Below are 13,098 nucleotides of genomic sequence, written 5' to 3'. Positions count from 1 at the left end.
AAATCTGTCCCATAGTGCTTTACAGTAAATCTGCCCCATAGTGCTTTACAGTAAATCTGCCCCATAGTGCTTTACAGTAAATCTGTCCCATAGTGCTTTACACTAAATCTGTCCCATAGTGCTTTACACTAAATCTGTCCCATAGTGCTTTACACTAAATCTGTCCCATAGTGCTTTACACTAAATCTGTCCCATAGTGCTTTACAGTAAATCTGTCCCATAGTGCTTTACAGTAAATCTGCCCCATAGTGCTTTACAGTAAATCTGCCCCATAGTGCTTTACAGTAAATCTGTCCCATAGTGCTTTACAGTAAATCTGTCCCATAGTGCTTTACAGTAAATCTGCCCCATAGTGCTTTACAGTAAATCTGCCCCATAGTGCTTTACAGTAAATCTGTCCCATAGTGCTTTACAGTAAATCTGTCCCATAGTGCTTTACAGTAAATCTGTCCCACAGTGCTTTACAGTAAATCTGCCCCAGAGTGCTTTACAGTAAATCTGCCCCATAGTGCTTTATGGAAAATCTGTCCCATAGAGCTTTACAGTAAATCTGTCCCATAGTGCTTTACAGTAAATCTTCCCCATAGTGCTTTACAGTTAATCTGTCCCATAGTGCTTTACAGTAAATCTGCCCCATAGAGCTTTACAGTTAATCTGTCCCATAGTGCTTTACACTAAATCTGCCCCATAGTGCTTTACACTAAACCTGCCCCATAGAGCTTTACGGTAAATCTGCCCCATAGTGCTTTACGGTAAATCTGCCCCATAGAGCTTTACAGTAAATCTGTCCCATAGTGCTTTACAGTAAATCTTCCCCATAGTGCTTTACAGTTAATCTGTCCCATAGTGCTTTACAGTAAATCTGCCCCATAGAGCTTTACAGTTAATCTGTCCCATAGTGCTTTACAGTAAATCTGCCCCATAGAGCTTTACAGTTAATCTGTCCCATAGTGCTTTACAGTAAATCTGCCCCATAGTGCTTTACACTAAACCTGCCCCATAGAGCTTTACGGTAAATCTGCCCCATAGTGCTTTACGGTAAATCTGCCCCATAGTGCTTTACAGTAAATCTGCCCCATAGAGCTTTACAGTTAATCTGTCCCATAGTGCTTTACAGTAAATCTGCCCCATAGAGCTTTACAGTTAATCTGTCCCATAGTGCTTTACAGTAAATCTGCCCCATAGTGCTTTACAGTAAATCTGTCCCATAGTGCTTTACAGTAAATCTGTCCCATAGTGCTTTACAGTAAATCTGCCCCATAGTGCTTTACAGTAAATCTGCCCCATAGTGCTTTACAGTAAATCTGTCCCATAGTGCTTTACAGTAAATCTGTCCCATAGTGCTTTACAGTAAATCTGTCCCACAGTGCTTTACAGTAAATCTGCCCCAGAGTGCTTTACAGTAAATCTGCCCCATAGTGCTTTATGGAAAATCTGTCCCATAGAGCTTTACAGTAAATCTGTCCCATAGTGCTTTACAGTAAATCTTCCCCATAGTGCTTTACAGTTAATCTGTCCCATAGTGCTTTACAGTTAATCTGTCCCATAGTGCTTTACAGTAAATCTGCCCCATAGAGCTTTACAGTTAATCTGTCCCATAGTGCTTTACACTAAATCTGCCCCATAGTGCTTTACACTAAACCTGCCCCATAGAGCTTTACGGTAAATCTGCCCCATAGTGCTTTACGGTAAATCTGCCCCATAGAGCTTTACAGTAAATCTGCCCCATAGTGCTTTACGGTAAATCTGCCCCATAGTGCTTTACACTAAATCTGCCCCATAGTGCTTTACACTAAACCTGCCCCATAGTGCTTTACGGTAAATCTGCCCCATAGTGCTTTACAAGTCCGAGGAGATTTTTTCTATGCAACAGGCCAAAGTACCTTGTAGTGATATTTTATAATGCAGACAGTATGGTAGTATGATAGTATGCTTTGGAATTAAATAACTGAGACATAATTTTGCTATATTTTCCTCTACTTTGCAAATAGGATTTTTTAATTAGATACTAAAATGTGAATATACTATATACAGTAATATATATATATATATATATATATATATATATATATATATATACATATATATATATATATTAGTAGCATATACATGAAAGATTATATCTGTTTCTACATTTAATATAAATTTTATAAATCTTCACTTAGTAAAAAAAAAATGTCTAAAAATAAATGTTTTCATAAAATGAGTTTATTTCTGTAATATTACGCTGCTTATCTTTACCACGCATTTCCTCTACCACCTAAAGCTAAACCAACAGCTCCATCCTCTCCGCTCCGTGCTGATAGTTCTACAGGCATACAGCCCCAGGCCAATCTTTGGCTTTTCTATGATTGCTCATCCCTGTATCAGTCCAAAATAGTAACAGAGAGACAATGTATTCCATATAGTAGAATTTAAGTCTGAAAGGTGCAGTGAACTAGAAGACATTTTGTAAGAGCAAATATAAAATATCATCCACAGTGTCACATTAGCCATGCAGTTGGGCAGGCGTACTCATGGTTCTTATAAAGGGTGCAGTAGTACATTAGCACCATTATATGGGATTTTGCAGTCATGGCAATCCCGTATAATATCCAACACAGTACAGCTACATTCACATGATAGTGAAAACTAGTCGTGTGATGTCTGTTTGCTTTAACGGCAGCATTCATTTTACTTTCAGTGAATGGGGGCTATTTTAAGGGTCTGTTATCAAAGACTGTGAAAACAGGTCATGTCCTATTTTCGGCCATTTTCACTGATCCCTCCATACACTAAAATGTATAGAGGGAATCCAAGAATATGGGTACCCCTCGGGCAGAGGCGTAGCTAGGGGTTGATGACGGGGGAAATGAACATGTCCAAGTGGGCCCCCAACTTAGTTATACTGATATTATCACTACATGGTGACTTACTAACTTCCCTGTGTACCCCCTTTAAATAGTGTCCCATATTAATAATACTCTAGGTGTTTCCTAATTAAAAAGTAAAAAAACTATTAATGGGGTTCCAACACCCGGGATCCTCAGGATCAGCTGCTTAAAATATGTAGAGTGTACATGCTGCGATTTCCAAAACTGTTGTGGATTTGGAAATTGAAGCGTGTCAATAATACCTACGGAAACGCTGGCGGTTTCCCTATAGGTATAATGGAAGCAGAAATCCGCAGAGGAAACATACGGACCCCAGTATAGTCTATCATCCAAATATATATTTAAAGGCAATTATCTCTGGGGAAGGGCACAAGTAGTAATTTCAAGGTTTGCCAGAAGATAGCAGTTTTATAAATGATATATGGGAGGTGGGGGCTTTTTTCCTTATTTTGCATTGGAGCCCAGAAACATGCAGGATCATAGGCACATCCATGGTGATCTGGATGAACACTGTATTCTTGCAAGGACATGTGCAATCAGTAATATGATTAATGAGACTTGTCATACTGTATTTAGTCGCTGCCAGGCGTATTCCGAAAACCAATTTTACTTCTTCATGTACTTAGACCCTATTACTTGTTAGCAGCTAAAAATGCATGCACTGCAGATTCATTGACTATTGAGTCACTCATGGTCAATATTTCATAAAGAATCTGGAGGACTGTATATGCTGCAGACCCCATTATTGAAATATTTTTCTCACTGATCCTCTCTCGGTTCCTGAGGCATGGAGCGACCTACTTTCCTCGTATGACTTGACAACTGTAGAGAAAATGACCGCAGCACTTGTCAAGACTCCTGTGCACTCATATGTGAAGCAAAGGCATGGTCACTTCGGAGCATCATGAATCATGATGTTTTAGTGATATTACAAGTGCTTCAATACTTTCTCTGACCGGAATGTCTATTTTCTTCAAGACAAAATGTTTTGCTTCTGCACATTTTATTGTATGTAACTGCCTGACAATGGCATATTGAATTAAAATATTCTAATCTACCTATGCATGAAAGCAGAGATAGCCGTTTTTATGCATCACCGCACTGCAATATACAAGGGAACTTGTCACTAAGATCATGCTGACCTATCTGAGGACCGTGGAGCATAGACAGTGAATAGAAAAAAAAATTGTTGCCACATTTAAAGGGAACCTGTTACCATGAAAATGCTGTTTATTGTACCAACAGCATGTTATAGAGCAGGAGAGGCAGAGAAGATTGATGTGGCGGTACTAATAGTAACTGACAGCCTTCTCTAAATGACCATGCATACAGAGATAGCTGTCAGTCACCAAGTAGGACTGCCAACATGACTCTAAGCCATAGATAGAGCAAGGTTTGCAATAAATAAATTGCAAGGTGGGCTGAAACTTTATGCACAAAACTATATATTAATTTTCTCCTGCTCTATATCATGCTACCTGCAGAGTAGATACCAATATGAAAAGATCCTTTAAGAAGAAATAATACTTTATAATCTATGTTGTGTAATTCAGGAGAACCTTTCACCACATCCACCGATACAGTTAGAATTTTATCTCTAGCTCCCACCATTCCTGAGTAATCATTCCTGTTAATGTCAGCACCCAATAAGCTGATTATACTCTCTACTGTCAGGTGGGCGGTCCCAGACTACCTACTCCAGCCCAGGACTACCCACCTGACAACTAATTAGCATATTGGGTGCAGATGCTGACAGCACAGGGTTCGCACCATATTACCCAGTTTCAAGTTGGTATTTAAATATATTTTACACCACCAGGAATTTAGCAGTTATAGGCCGAAGTTCTTAAATAAAATTTCAAAACCATCAAACTCTGCTCTATTAATAATCGGTGCGGCCTTTGTGTCTAATGTAATTAATATGTGACGCTTATCTTGCTGTGAATGTCCAGAGCGACCAGGAAGGACTTGATACGACATGGTATATTTCACTATAATTGCACAAAGTGATGAATTACTTTGTAATAAATGTGTGCGGCTTATGGTGCTGTGAGCGCCTGATGAAACTGACATAGATGACCTGATAGGATGGAGTGTAATACATCATAGTCATACAAGGGTGTAGATCACCCAGCAATGTAACATCAGCATGTGGAACAAGTTAAAGGACCTTTCATCACCTTCACTATCTCCAACTCTACTAATTCTGGCACAGTTACAAATTTTTGTGGCCCCTAGGGCTCCCAATCAATAATTTCTGTTCAGCACCCAATATTTGGATTAGGCTATTTATTGTCAAATAGGCAACCGAGACGCTAGTTACCATATTGGGTGTTGTAGCTAACAGAATCAATTCTTCAGGGATGTTAAAGGCTAGAGAAAATATTCCAACTGCGCTAGAATCAGTGACACCGCACCTATCAAAGGGTAAACAGAACTGGAGATAGTAGAGGTGGTGAAAGGTCCTCTTTAGCATTCTGACTGGTGCGGATACCAGAAGAGTAATGGTAGCTAGTCTGAATGCAAGTCCATCCGATTGTAGACTTACATGGACTTATTGCTTTTTCTCTAATTTGGGTTACCAAGTGATTCTTTAGATCCCACAGACTCTGCAGGCAAATGGTCAAATGGAATGCAAACGTATTTCTGGTGCGGAATAGTGTAGCAACACAAAACTAGTGTAACAATGCTGTTCTGGTTTCATCTGGTATCATGAGGGTCTAATCACTGAGACCTCCCCTGATCCTGAGAATGAGGGGTGTTTTATCCCGGATGAGAATACAGACACTGCGAGATGCCTGGTAGATGCCTATGCACCCCCATTCCCATTCATCTCAATGAGAGTGCTGGCCATCTGGTGTGCATTAGTGTTCACCTAGGGTTTGACTGATTTTGCAGCAGCTACATTCACAATGGGGTGAAATATCCAGGATTGTGGGGGGGTTCAGTTGTCAGGTCCCTACTGATTTAATCTTTCCTCTATCCTATGAATAGATTACTAATATTTTTCATACCAAAATACCTTAAAATTAAAATTACTGACTTTGCTGCACCACTTTGTCACCACTGTCCCTTACATAGAGGTACAGCTTCTATTGGGCTTGCAAACCTTGTTAAAATGTGTTTCCTATACAAAATGCACAACTTAGGTTAGGTTCAGGTTACCCTATTGTTGTGGTTTCCATTTATAATGGAACTATTATGTATTCTGTACCCGTTTCATTGCTTGCCAGATTACATTGTGATCCTGGACAACTTGACAATTTCCCATCGGAAAATGTAATGTTCTGAAGGAAATGGATTCCAAATCATAATATGGGAAAAAATTAAAAAAGGGCACAATATACATAGAGGATACTAAAGTACAACCTATATTGGTGTACCCTTTACTATAGCTACTGTAGAAGATAATGGCAAGAAACTGTTATTATTAAAAGTATTATGGGTAGCATATATTAGCTGATATATGAAAGATTAAAATCCCATATTCTTACTCCACATCTTCATAGAAAAGCATCAAAATCAAATATTGAATAGATGTTGCCAGGGGCCGAACGTTTTGCATGGTGCATGCTATAGCTTTACATATAGAGTATGTCCTCATTCTTGTCTTTTCTGTACTTTATGAATATATGTTTTAAGAAAGACATACCTGACTGTCAATTCCAAGCATCAGCAACATGGAGAAGAAGAGAACAGCCCAAAGTGGAGAAATGGGCAGCTGAGTGACTGCTTCTGGATAAGCTAAAAATGCCAATCCTGGCCCTGGAAGAAGAACATGATAATATACTGTTATACAGATCCAATTCTTAGGCATATAGTATAACACGAAACACTTAGGTAGACTTTAACCTTTTTATTTTCTCTTTCTTAGCTTATTTGCCAGTTAACGTCTATGTCATTGCTTTACCAACAGTACAAAGCCCAATAGTTATAAAGACCACGTAAAGATAAGAGAAATGTTGACCAATTTTGATAGAACCAGCTGAATATCTAATGGCTATGGGGATCTCCAGCCACTCCCCGACATATAATGTTGAGGGAAGGAAGAATGGGCATGATAGATTTTATAATGCTCAATTCTTTGTTGCCCAGAGAATAAGCTATTGTTAGATTTCTCTCATATCTCTATTGAAACCACCATGCATGTTCAACCAAACAGAGGTACAGACAGGATACTGAATGTCTCATAAAGGAGATACCAACTTACAGTGCACAAGGAGTTATTAGACCATGTATGCCATTCTATGAATTTTGGGAAAGAATATGGAAATTTGTCCTCCTTGGTAGAAAGGAAGATCTTTCTCTTCAACCTTTTGAACGTTTGCTGTGTATAGAATCAAAAAGTCTGCAGATGGGACCTCTTCCTTTTGGAGGAATTATTTTGGCTTGGATATATTTCTAGATTGTGCCATTAGTGTTCATGAAAAACCAAGCATTGATGTATAGGAAACTACCTTCCGAAAGGTCACACTAGACCAAGTTCTTCTTTTCTGCCAAGGAAAACTGATTTGTATATTCTTTGCCAGCCAAATGGAGTGTATCCGTGTTTGGGAGAGTTAGGAGGAACACCCATACTTCAAACAAGCAATTAGCTGGTCATTTTTGAAAACACAGAGCACTGTCTTGCACCTTCCTATTGTGCAACAGGGTCAGACGTGGTTAATCTGACTTTTATAACAGATGAACAATGTTATTATGTCTATTACATGGGTAGGCAAAGTGGTCTCTGATACAAGAAGTCATGGACAGCTTGGGGGAGAAGGCCAAAAGAGCAGAGAGGATTTAAAGGGATTGTATGGGACTGTGATATTACATTCAGCTTCCCCTTCTCAGGCCAGTGACATTACGCCCATTGGTCATATGGCCATGCTCAGTCCTATTCATAAGAATGGGGCTCAGCTATAATTTCCAGAACAGCAAATCGAGTAGATGTTCTGTATAGCTAAATATGTTGCCCCAATATGACCCTAGCCTGGACCACCTCAATCTTACTCCCGCTCTACCCACATTCATAGCAAGTCGTAAGTGAAGCACAAAACATGGATGTCTTAAGTCTTTGCTGCAAGAGAGGGCCTTGTGCCACAGATGTGCCACATCATCAAACATCAACAACAGCAAATTAGTGATGATGTTTTGTCAAATTCCCTCTATTTCAAAAATGAAAATGTTTTTGGCAATTTTACAGTACAATATCTCACATGTTTTGACGCTAAAGTGAAAGGCTATTATAAAGTTGAAGGCAGATAACACAGAATCCATCATTGACAATAGGTAACGCCAACAACACTCTTGTATTTTCAGATCAAGGTTTTTATGCCCATGTAACTGCTTATTAAGCAAATATCTGGAACTGTTGTTGATAGGGGGCGTTCACACTACGGTTGGTGTCCGCTGGGCAGTGTCCGTACAAGGTTTTAGCAATGGACGCTAACTGGTCCATTTGCAATGTCCATTGATTTCAGTGGGATTTTATCTCATGTCCTTTAGTGTCCGTTTACAACCATGTCCATTTTTTCAAGTGGACAAAAAAATCCTACATGCTGAAAAAAAGGACAGTAAGTGTCCGTTTTTTTTTTAAAAAAAACCCTGATAGCTATCAGTCCATTTATATCCGTTAAGTTAGGTGTCCGTTTTTTTTTGTTTTTTTTTAATGGAAACCTGCTGAGCAGACACCAATGGTAGTGTGAACTCTAGCTTAGAGCATTTGCTGAGGCAATATGACTGCCTCCAATATGATGTCAAGAAAATAGAATAACAAAAATACCATTAAAATTACTGTGAAAACTACAATAACATTTGTACCTGAAGCTGCAACTTGTGCTATTGGTCGTTTGGTCACGTGTGCCATAAATCCAACAATGGAAAAGATGACAAAACCCGCAAACATACTTGTGCCAGAATTTATGCAACAGACAATGATTGAGTCTCTAGAAAGATAAATTAGAATTCAATACAATGTAACACATACACTGTAAATAAAGGGATTTTCCAAGAACGTAAAATTGATGGTCTATCCTTAGGATGGCGGATTGGCGGGGGTCTGAAGTTTATCAGTCCGATGACCTCCTCTATGAAGAGACTGTGGCTCTCAGAATTGAATATAGTTTTTTTTTGTATTTTAGACCATAAATATGCAAAGATATAGCAGAGTTAATCCAAACTTCTGCAACTGTGTAAACTGCAGCAGCATCATATCTAATTCCAGAGGACAACAGCCAATAAAAAGTCATACATTATTTTACGACGTTTCATTGTTTTTTGATGTCTTCTGTGATAAGATATCACACTGCAGCAGTGCAGAGGATTGACTTCACTCTCCTACATCTGTGTGTATATATATATATATATATATATATATATATATATATATATATACAGTCCTATGAAAAAGTTTGGGCACCCCTATTAATCTTAATCATTTTTTGTTCTAAATATTTTGGTGTTTGCAACAGCCATTTCAGTTTGATATATCTAATAACTGATGGACACAGTAATATTTCAGGATTGAAATGAGGTTTATTGTACTAACAGAAAATGTGCAATATGCATTAAACCAAAATTTGACCGGTGCAAAAGTATGGGCACCCTTATCATTTTATTGATTTGAATTCCCCTAACTACTTTTTACTGACTTACTGAAGCACAAAATTGGTTTTGTAACCTCAGTGAGCTTTGAACTTCATAGCCAGGTGTATCCAATCATAAGAAAAGGTATTTAAGGTGGCCAATTGCAAGTTGATCTCCTATTTGAATCTCCTCTGAAGAGTGGCATCATGGGCTACTCAAAACAACTCTCAAATGATCTGAAAACAAAGATTGTTCAACATAGTTGTTCAGGGGAAGGATACAAAAAGTTGTCTCAGAGATTTAACCTGTCAGTTTCCACTGTGAGGAACATAGTAAGGAAATGGAAGACCACAGGGACAGTTCTTGTTAAGCCCAGAAGTGGCAGGCCAAGAAAAATATCAGAAAGGCAGAGAAGAAGAATGGTGAGAACAGTCAAGGACAATCCACAGACCACCTCCAAAGAGCTGCAGCATCATCTTGCTGCAGATGGTGTCACTGTGCATCGGTCAACTATACAGCGCACTTTGCACAAGGAGAAGCTGTATGGGAGATGATGAGAAAGAAGCCGTTTCTGCACGTACGCCACAAATAGAGTTGCCTGAGGTATGAAAAAGCACATTTGGACAAGGCAGCTTCATTTTGGAAACAAAAATTGAGTTGTTTGGTTATAAAAAAAGGCGTTATGCATGGCGTCCAAAAAGAAACAGCATTCCAAGAAAAACACATGCTACCCACTGTAAAATTTGGTGGAGGTTCCATCATGCTTTGGGGCTGTGTGGCCAATGCCGGCATCGGGAATCTTGTTAAAGTTGAGAGTCGCATGGATTCCACTCAGTATTAGCAGATTCTTGAGAATAATGTTCAAGAATCAGTGACGAAATTGAAGTTACGCCGGGGATGGATATTTCAGCAAGACAATGATCCAAAACACCGCTCCAAATCCTCAGGCATTCATGCAGAGGAACAATTACAATGTTCTGGAATGGCCATCCCAGTCCCCAGACCTGAATATCATTGAACATCTGTGGGATGATTTGAAGCGGGCTGTCCATGCTCGGCGACCATCTAACTTAACTGAACTTGAATTGTTTGTCCAAAATACCTTTATCCAGGATCCAGGAACTGATTAAAAGCTACAGGAAGCGACTAGAGGCTGTTATCTTTGCAAAAGGAGGATGTACTAAATATTAATGTCACTTTTCTGTTGAGGTGCCCATACTTTTGCACCGGTCAAATTTTGGTTTAATGCATATTGCACATTTTCTGTTAGTACAATAAACCTCATTTCAATCCTGAAATATTACTGTGTCCATCAGTTATTAGATATATCAAACTGAAATGGCCGCTGCAAAAACCAAAATATTTAGAACTAAAAATGATTAAGATTAATAGGGGTGCCCAAACTTTTTCATAGGACTGTATATATATATATATATATATATATATATATACAGAGAGAGACACACACACACACACACATTATTGAGCAATGGTTTTAGGCAAGTGTGGAAGAATGTTGCAAAATACAAATGCTTTCAAAAATGTTAATAGTTTATTTTTTTGCAAAATAACAATAATACTGAGAAATCTTAATTCCATAGATATTTGATGTGACCTTTGCCCTTTGCCTTTCATCAATTATACTTGGTACTCTGGCAGGGAGGTTGTACCCTAAGCCCAGATCTTCTGTGGATGTAGGATTGCTCCAATCCTTCTGTCTCTGTATGTTATCCCAGACAGACCAGACTGCATGATGTTGACATCAGAGCTTTGCGGGGGCCATATCATCACTTCCAGGATTCCTCCTCCAAAGGGTGATCACATGAAATATTGATGTGATTTAGATTTCTCGTTTGTTCACTTAATTTTAATTAGCAGAAAATAAACACTATTAACACTTCTATTTTTAAAAACATTATTACTTTGCCTTTACTTTGCTTTTTCAACACCCACCTAAAACTTTTGCTCAGTATATATCTATATATATATCTTATATCGGACCGTTAACGTCAACAGTCAACAGAGATTATCTCTTTTACTCCATTAACAGTAAAATGTTTAGGCCTTTTTCACATGGTACAGCATTTTGTTTACCTAAAATGTAAAAGGATCCCAAGCAAAAGAAAGAGCAAATACAATACATATATCACCTTTTGACATTTTAGATCACAATAAAGAATTAAGGCCTTATTCACACATCAGTGAAAAATAGTAACAATAAGTGCATTCATGTGTCTGTCTTTTTGATATACAGTTAAAACAATTAGTGTCTTTGTCTGTTTTGACACATGAACAATAGATATTAGAGATAAGCGAGTAGTACTCGATCGAGTGGGTATTCGATCGAGTACTACGGTATTTGAAATACTCGTACTCGATCGAGTACCACTCGCTATTCGAATGTAAAAGTTCGATGCAGAACCAGCATTGATTGGCCGAATGCTATACAGTCGGCCAATCAACGCTGGTTCTTCTCCTACCTTTAGAAGTCTTCTCCGTGCAGCTTCCCCGCGGCGTCTTCCGGCTCTTCATTCACTCTGCCAGGCATCGGACCTGGGCAGAGCCGACTGCGTATGTCCGCTGGTAGTGCCGCGGGGACGCTGCACGGAGAAGACTTCTCGGAGGATCCAGCCTGACCCTCACTCGTGGACTTGGTAAGTATAATTTGATCAAATGTTGCCTAACCCTGAAACGAGCATTTTCCCCCCAAAGACTATAAGAGGGTTCGATATTTGATTAGAGTAGTCGAATATTGAGGGGCTACTCGAAACGAATATCGAACCTTGAACATTTTACTGTTCGCTCATCTCTAATAGATATCAATGTATCTGTTCTTAAAGCAATTCCATCATTAAAAACTGTTTAAAACTAAATGCACCTAGGAATAGCCTTTAGAAAGACTTTTCAGCTCTTACCTTTATTTTGCAGGTCCACACTGCTGTTTTTGAATTTTTCTTAATTTCTTCTTTATGCTAACTGTGCTCAGAGCACAGCATTGTCATCGATCCCAGCACCGCCTCTGTCTTCTGCTCTTGACACGTCTCCTCCTCTTCACTCCTCATCTTACATGAGACCACTACAAAATGGCCGACAGAATATGCGCAGTTGGCTGTTCTGTCGGCCACTTTGCAGTGGTCTCATGGAAGAAGAGGAGTAAATGCGTCAGTAGCAGAAGACAGAGGCAGCATTAGAATCAATGACAATGCTGTGCTCAGAGCACAGGGAGAATGTCCTACAATTATCATAATTAAGAAAAATTCAAAAACAGTAGCACGGACCTGCAAAATAAAGGTAAGAGATGAATAGCCTTTCTAAAGGCAATTCTTAAGTGCTTGTAGGTTAAAAACTATTTTTTTTAATGATAGAATCCCTATAAGGGCTTTTTCGGTAAACAGTCAAACATAGTTGATTTAAAATTTTGTTGACTTTTAAAAATTTTCTCTAACTATTTTAATGGTGATATTTTTTTATCTTGATAGATTACCAATGGATAAGACAATGAAGCCAGGAACTTTCTATGGTCTGGGACTTATCAGAAACCCAGCCTTGATTTCCTTATTGTGTCTAGGATATCTTCTCATCCATGTAGTGTCTCTGTCTGATAACTGGTCCACAATAAGGACATCATTGCTAGATTTCTGACAAGTGCCACACC

The 13,098-nt window shown here is 38.8% G+C and overlaps 1 protein-coding gene across 1 annotated transcript in view; it reads right to left on the bottom strand.

The window, feature by feature from the left end:
- The window catches only part of SLC6A1 (solute carrier family 6 member 1), a 150,097-nt gene that overhangs the window by 14,830 nt on the left and 122,169 nt on the right, over positions 1-13,098 (bottom strand). The window contains exons 9-10 of the mRNA XM_075287611.1: positions 8,679-8,803; positions 6,526-6,638 (exon numbers count right to left, since the gene is read on the bottom strand). Coding sequence (XP_075143712.1) covers positions 6,526-6,638; positions 8,679-8,803 — 238 coding nt within the window. The remainder of the gene's footprint in view (positions 1-6,525; positions 6,639-8,678; positions 8,804-13,098) is intronic.

This window comes from Leptodactylus fuscus, chromosome 9, assembly GCF_031893055.1.
Source record: "Leptodactylus fuscus isolate aLepFus1 chromosome 9, aLepFus1.hap2, whole genome shotgun sequence".
NCBI lineage: Eukaryota > Metazoa > Chordata > Amphibia > Anura > Leptodactylidae > Leptodactylus > Leptodactylus fuscus.
Note: the sequence above shows the minus strand (reverse complement) of the source record. Positions and strands in the feature narration are given on the sequence as shown.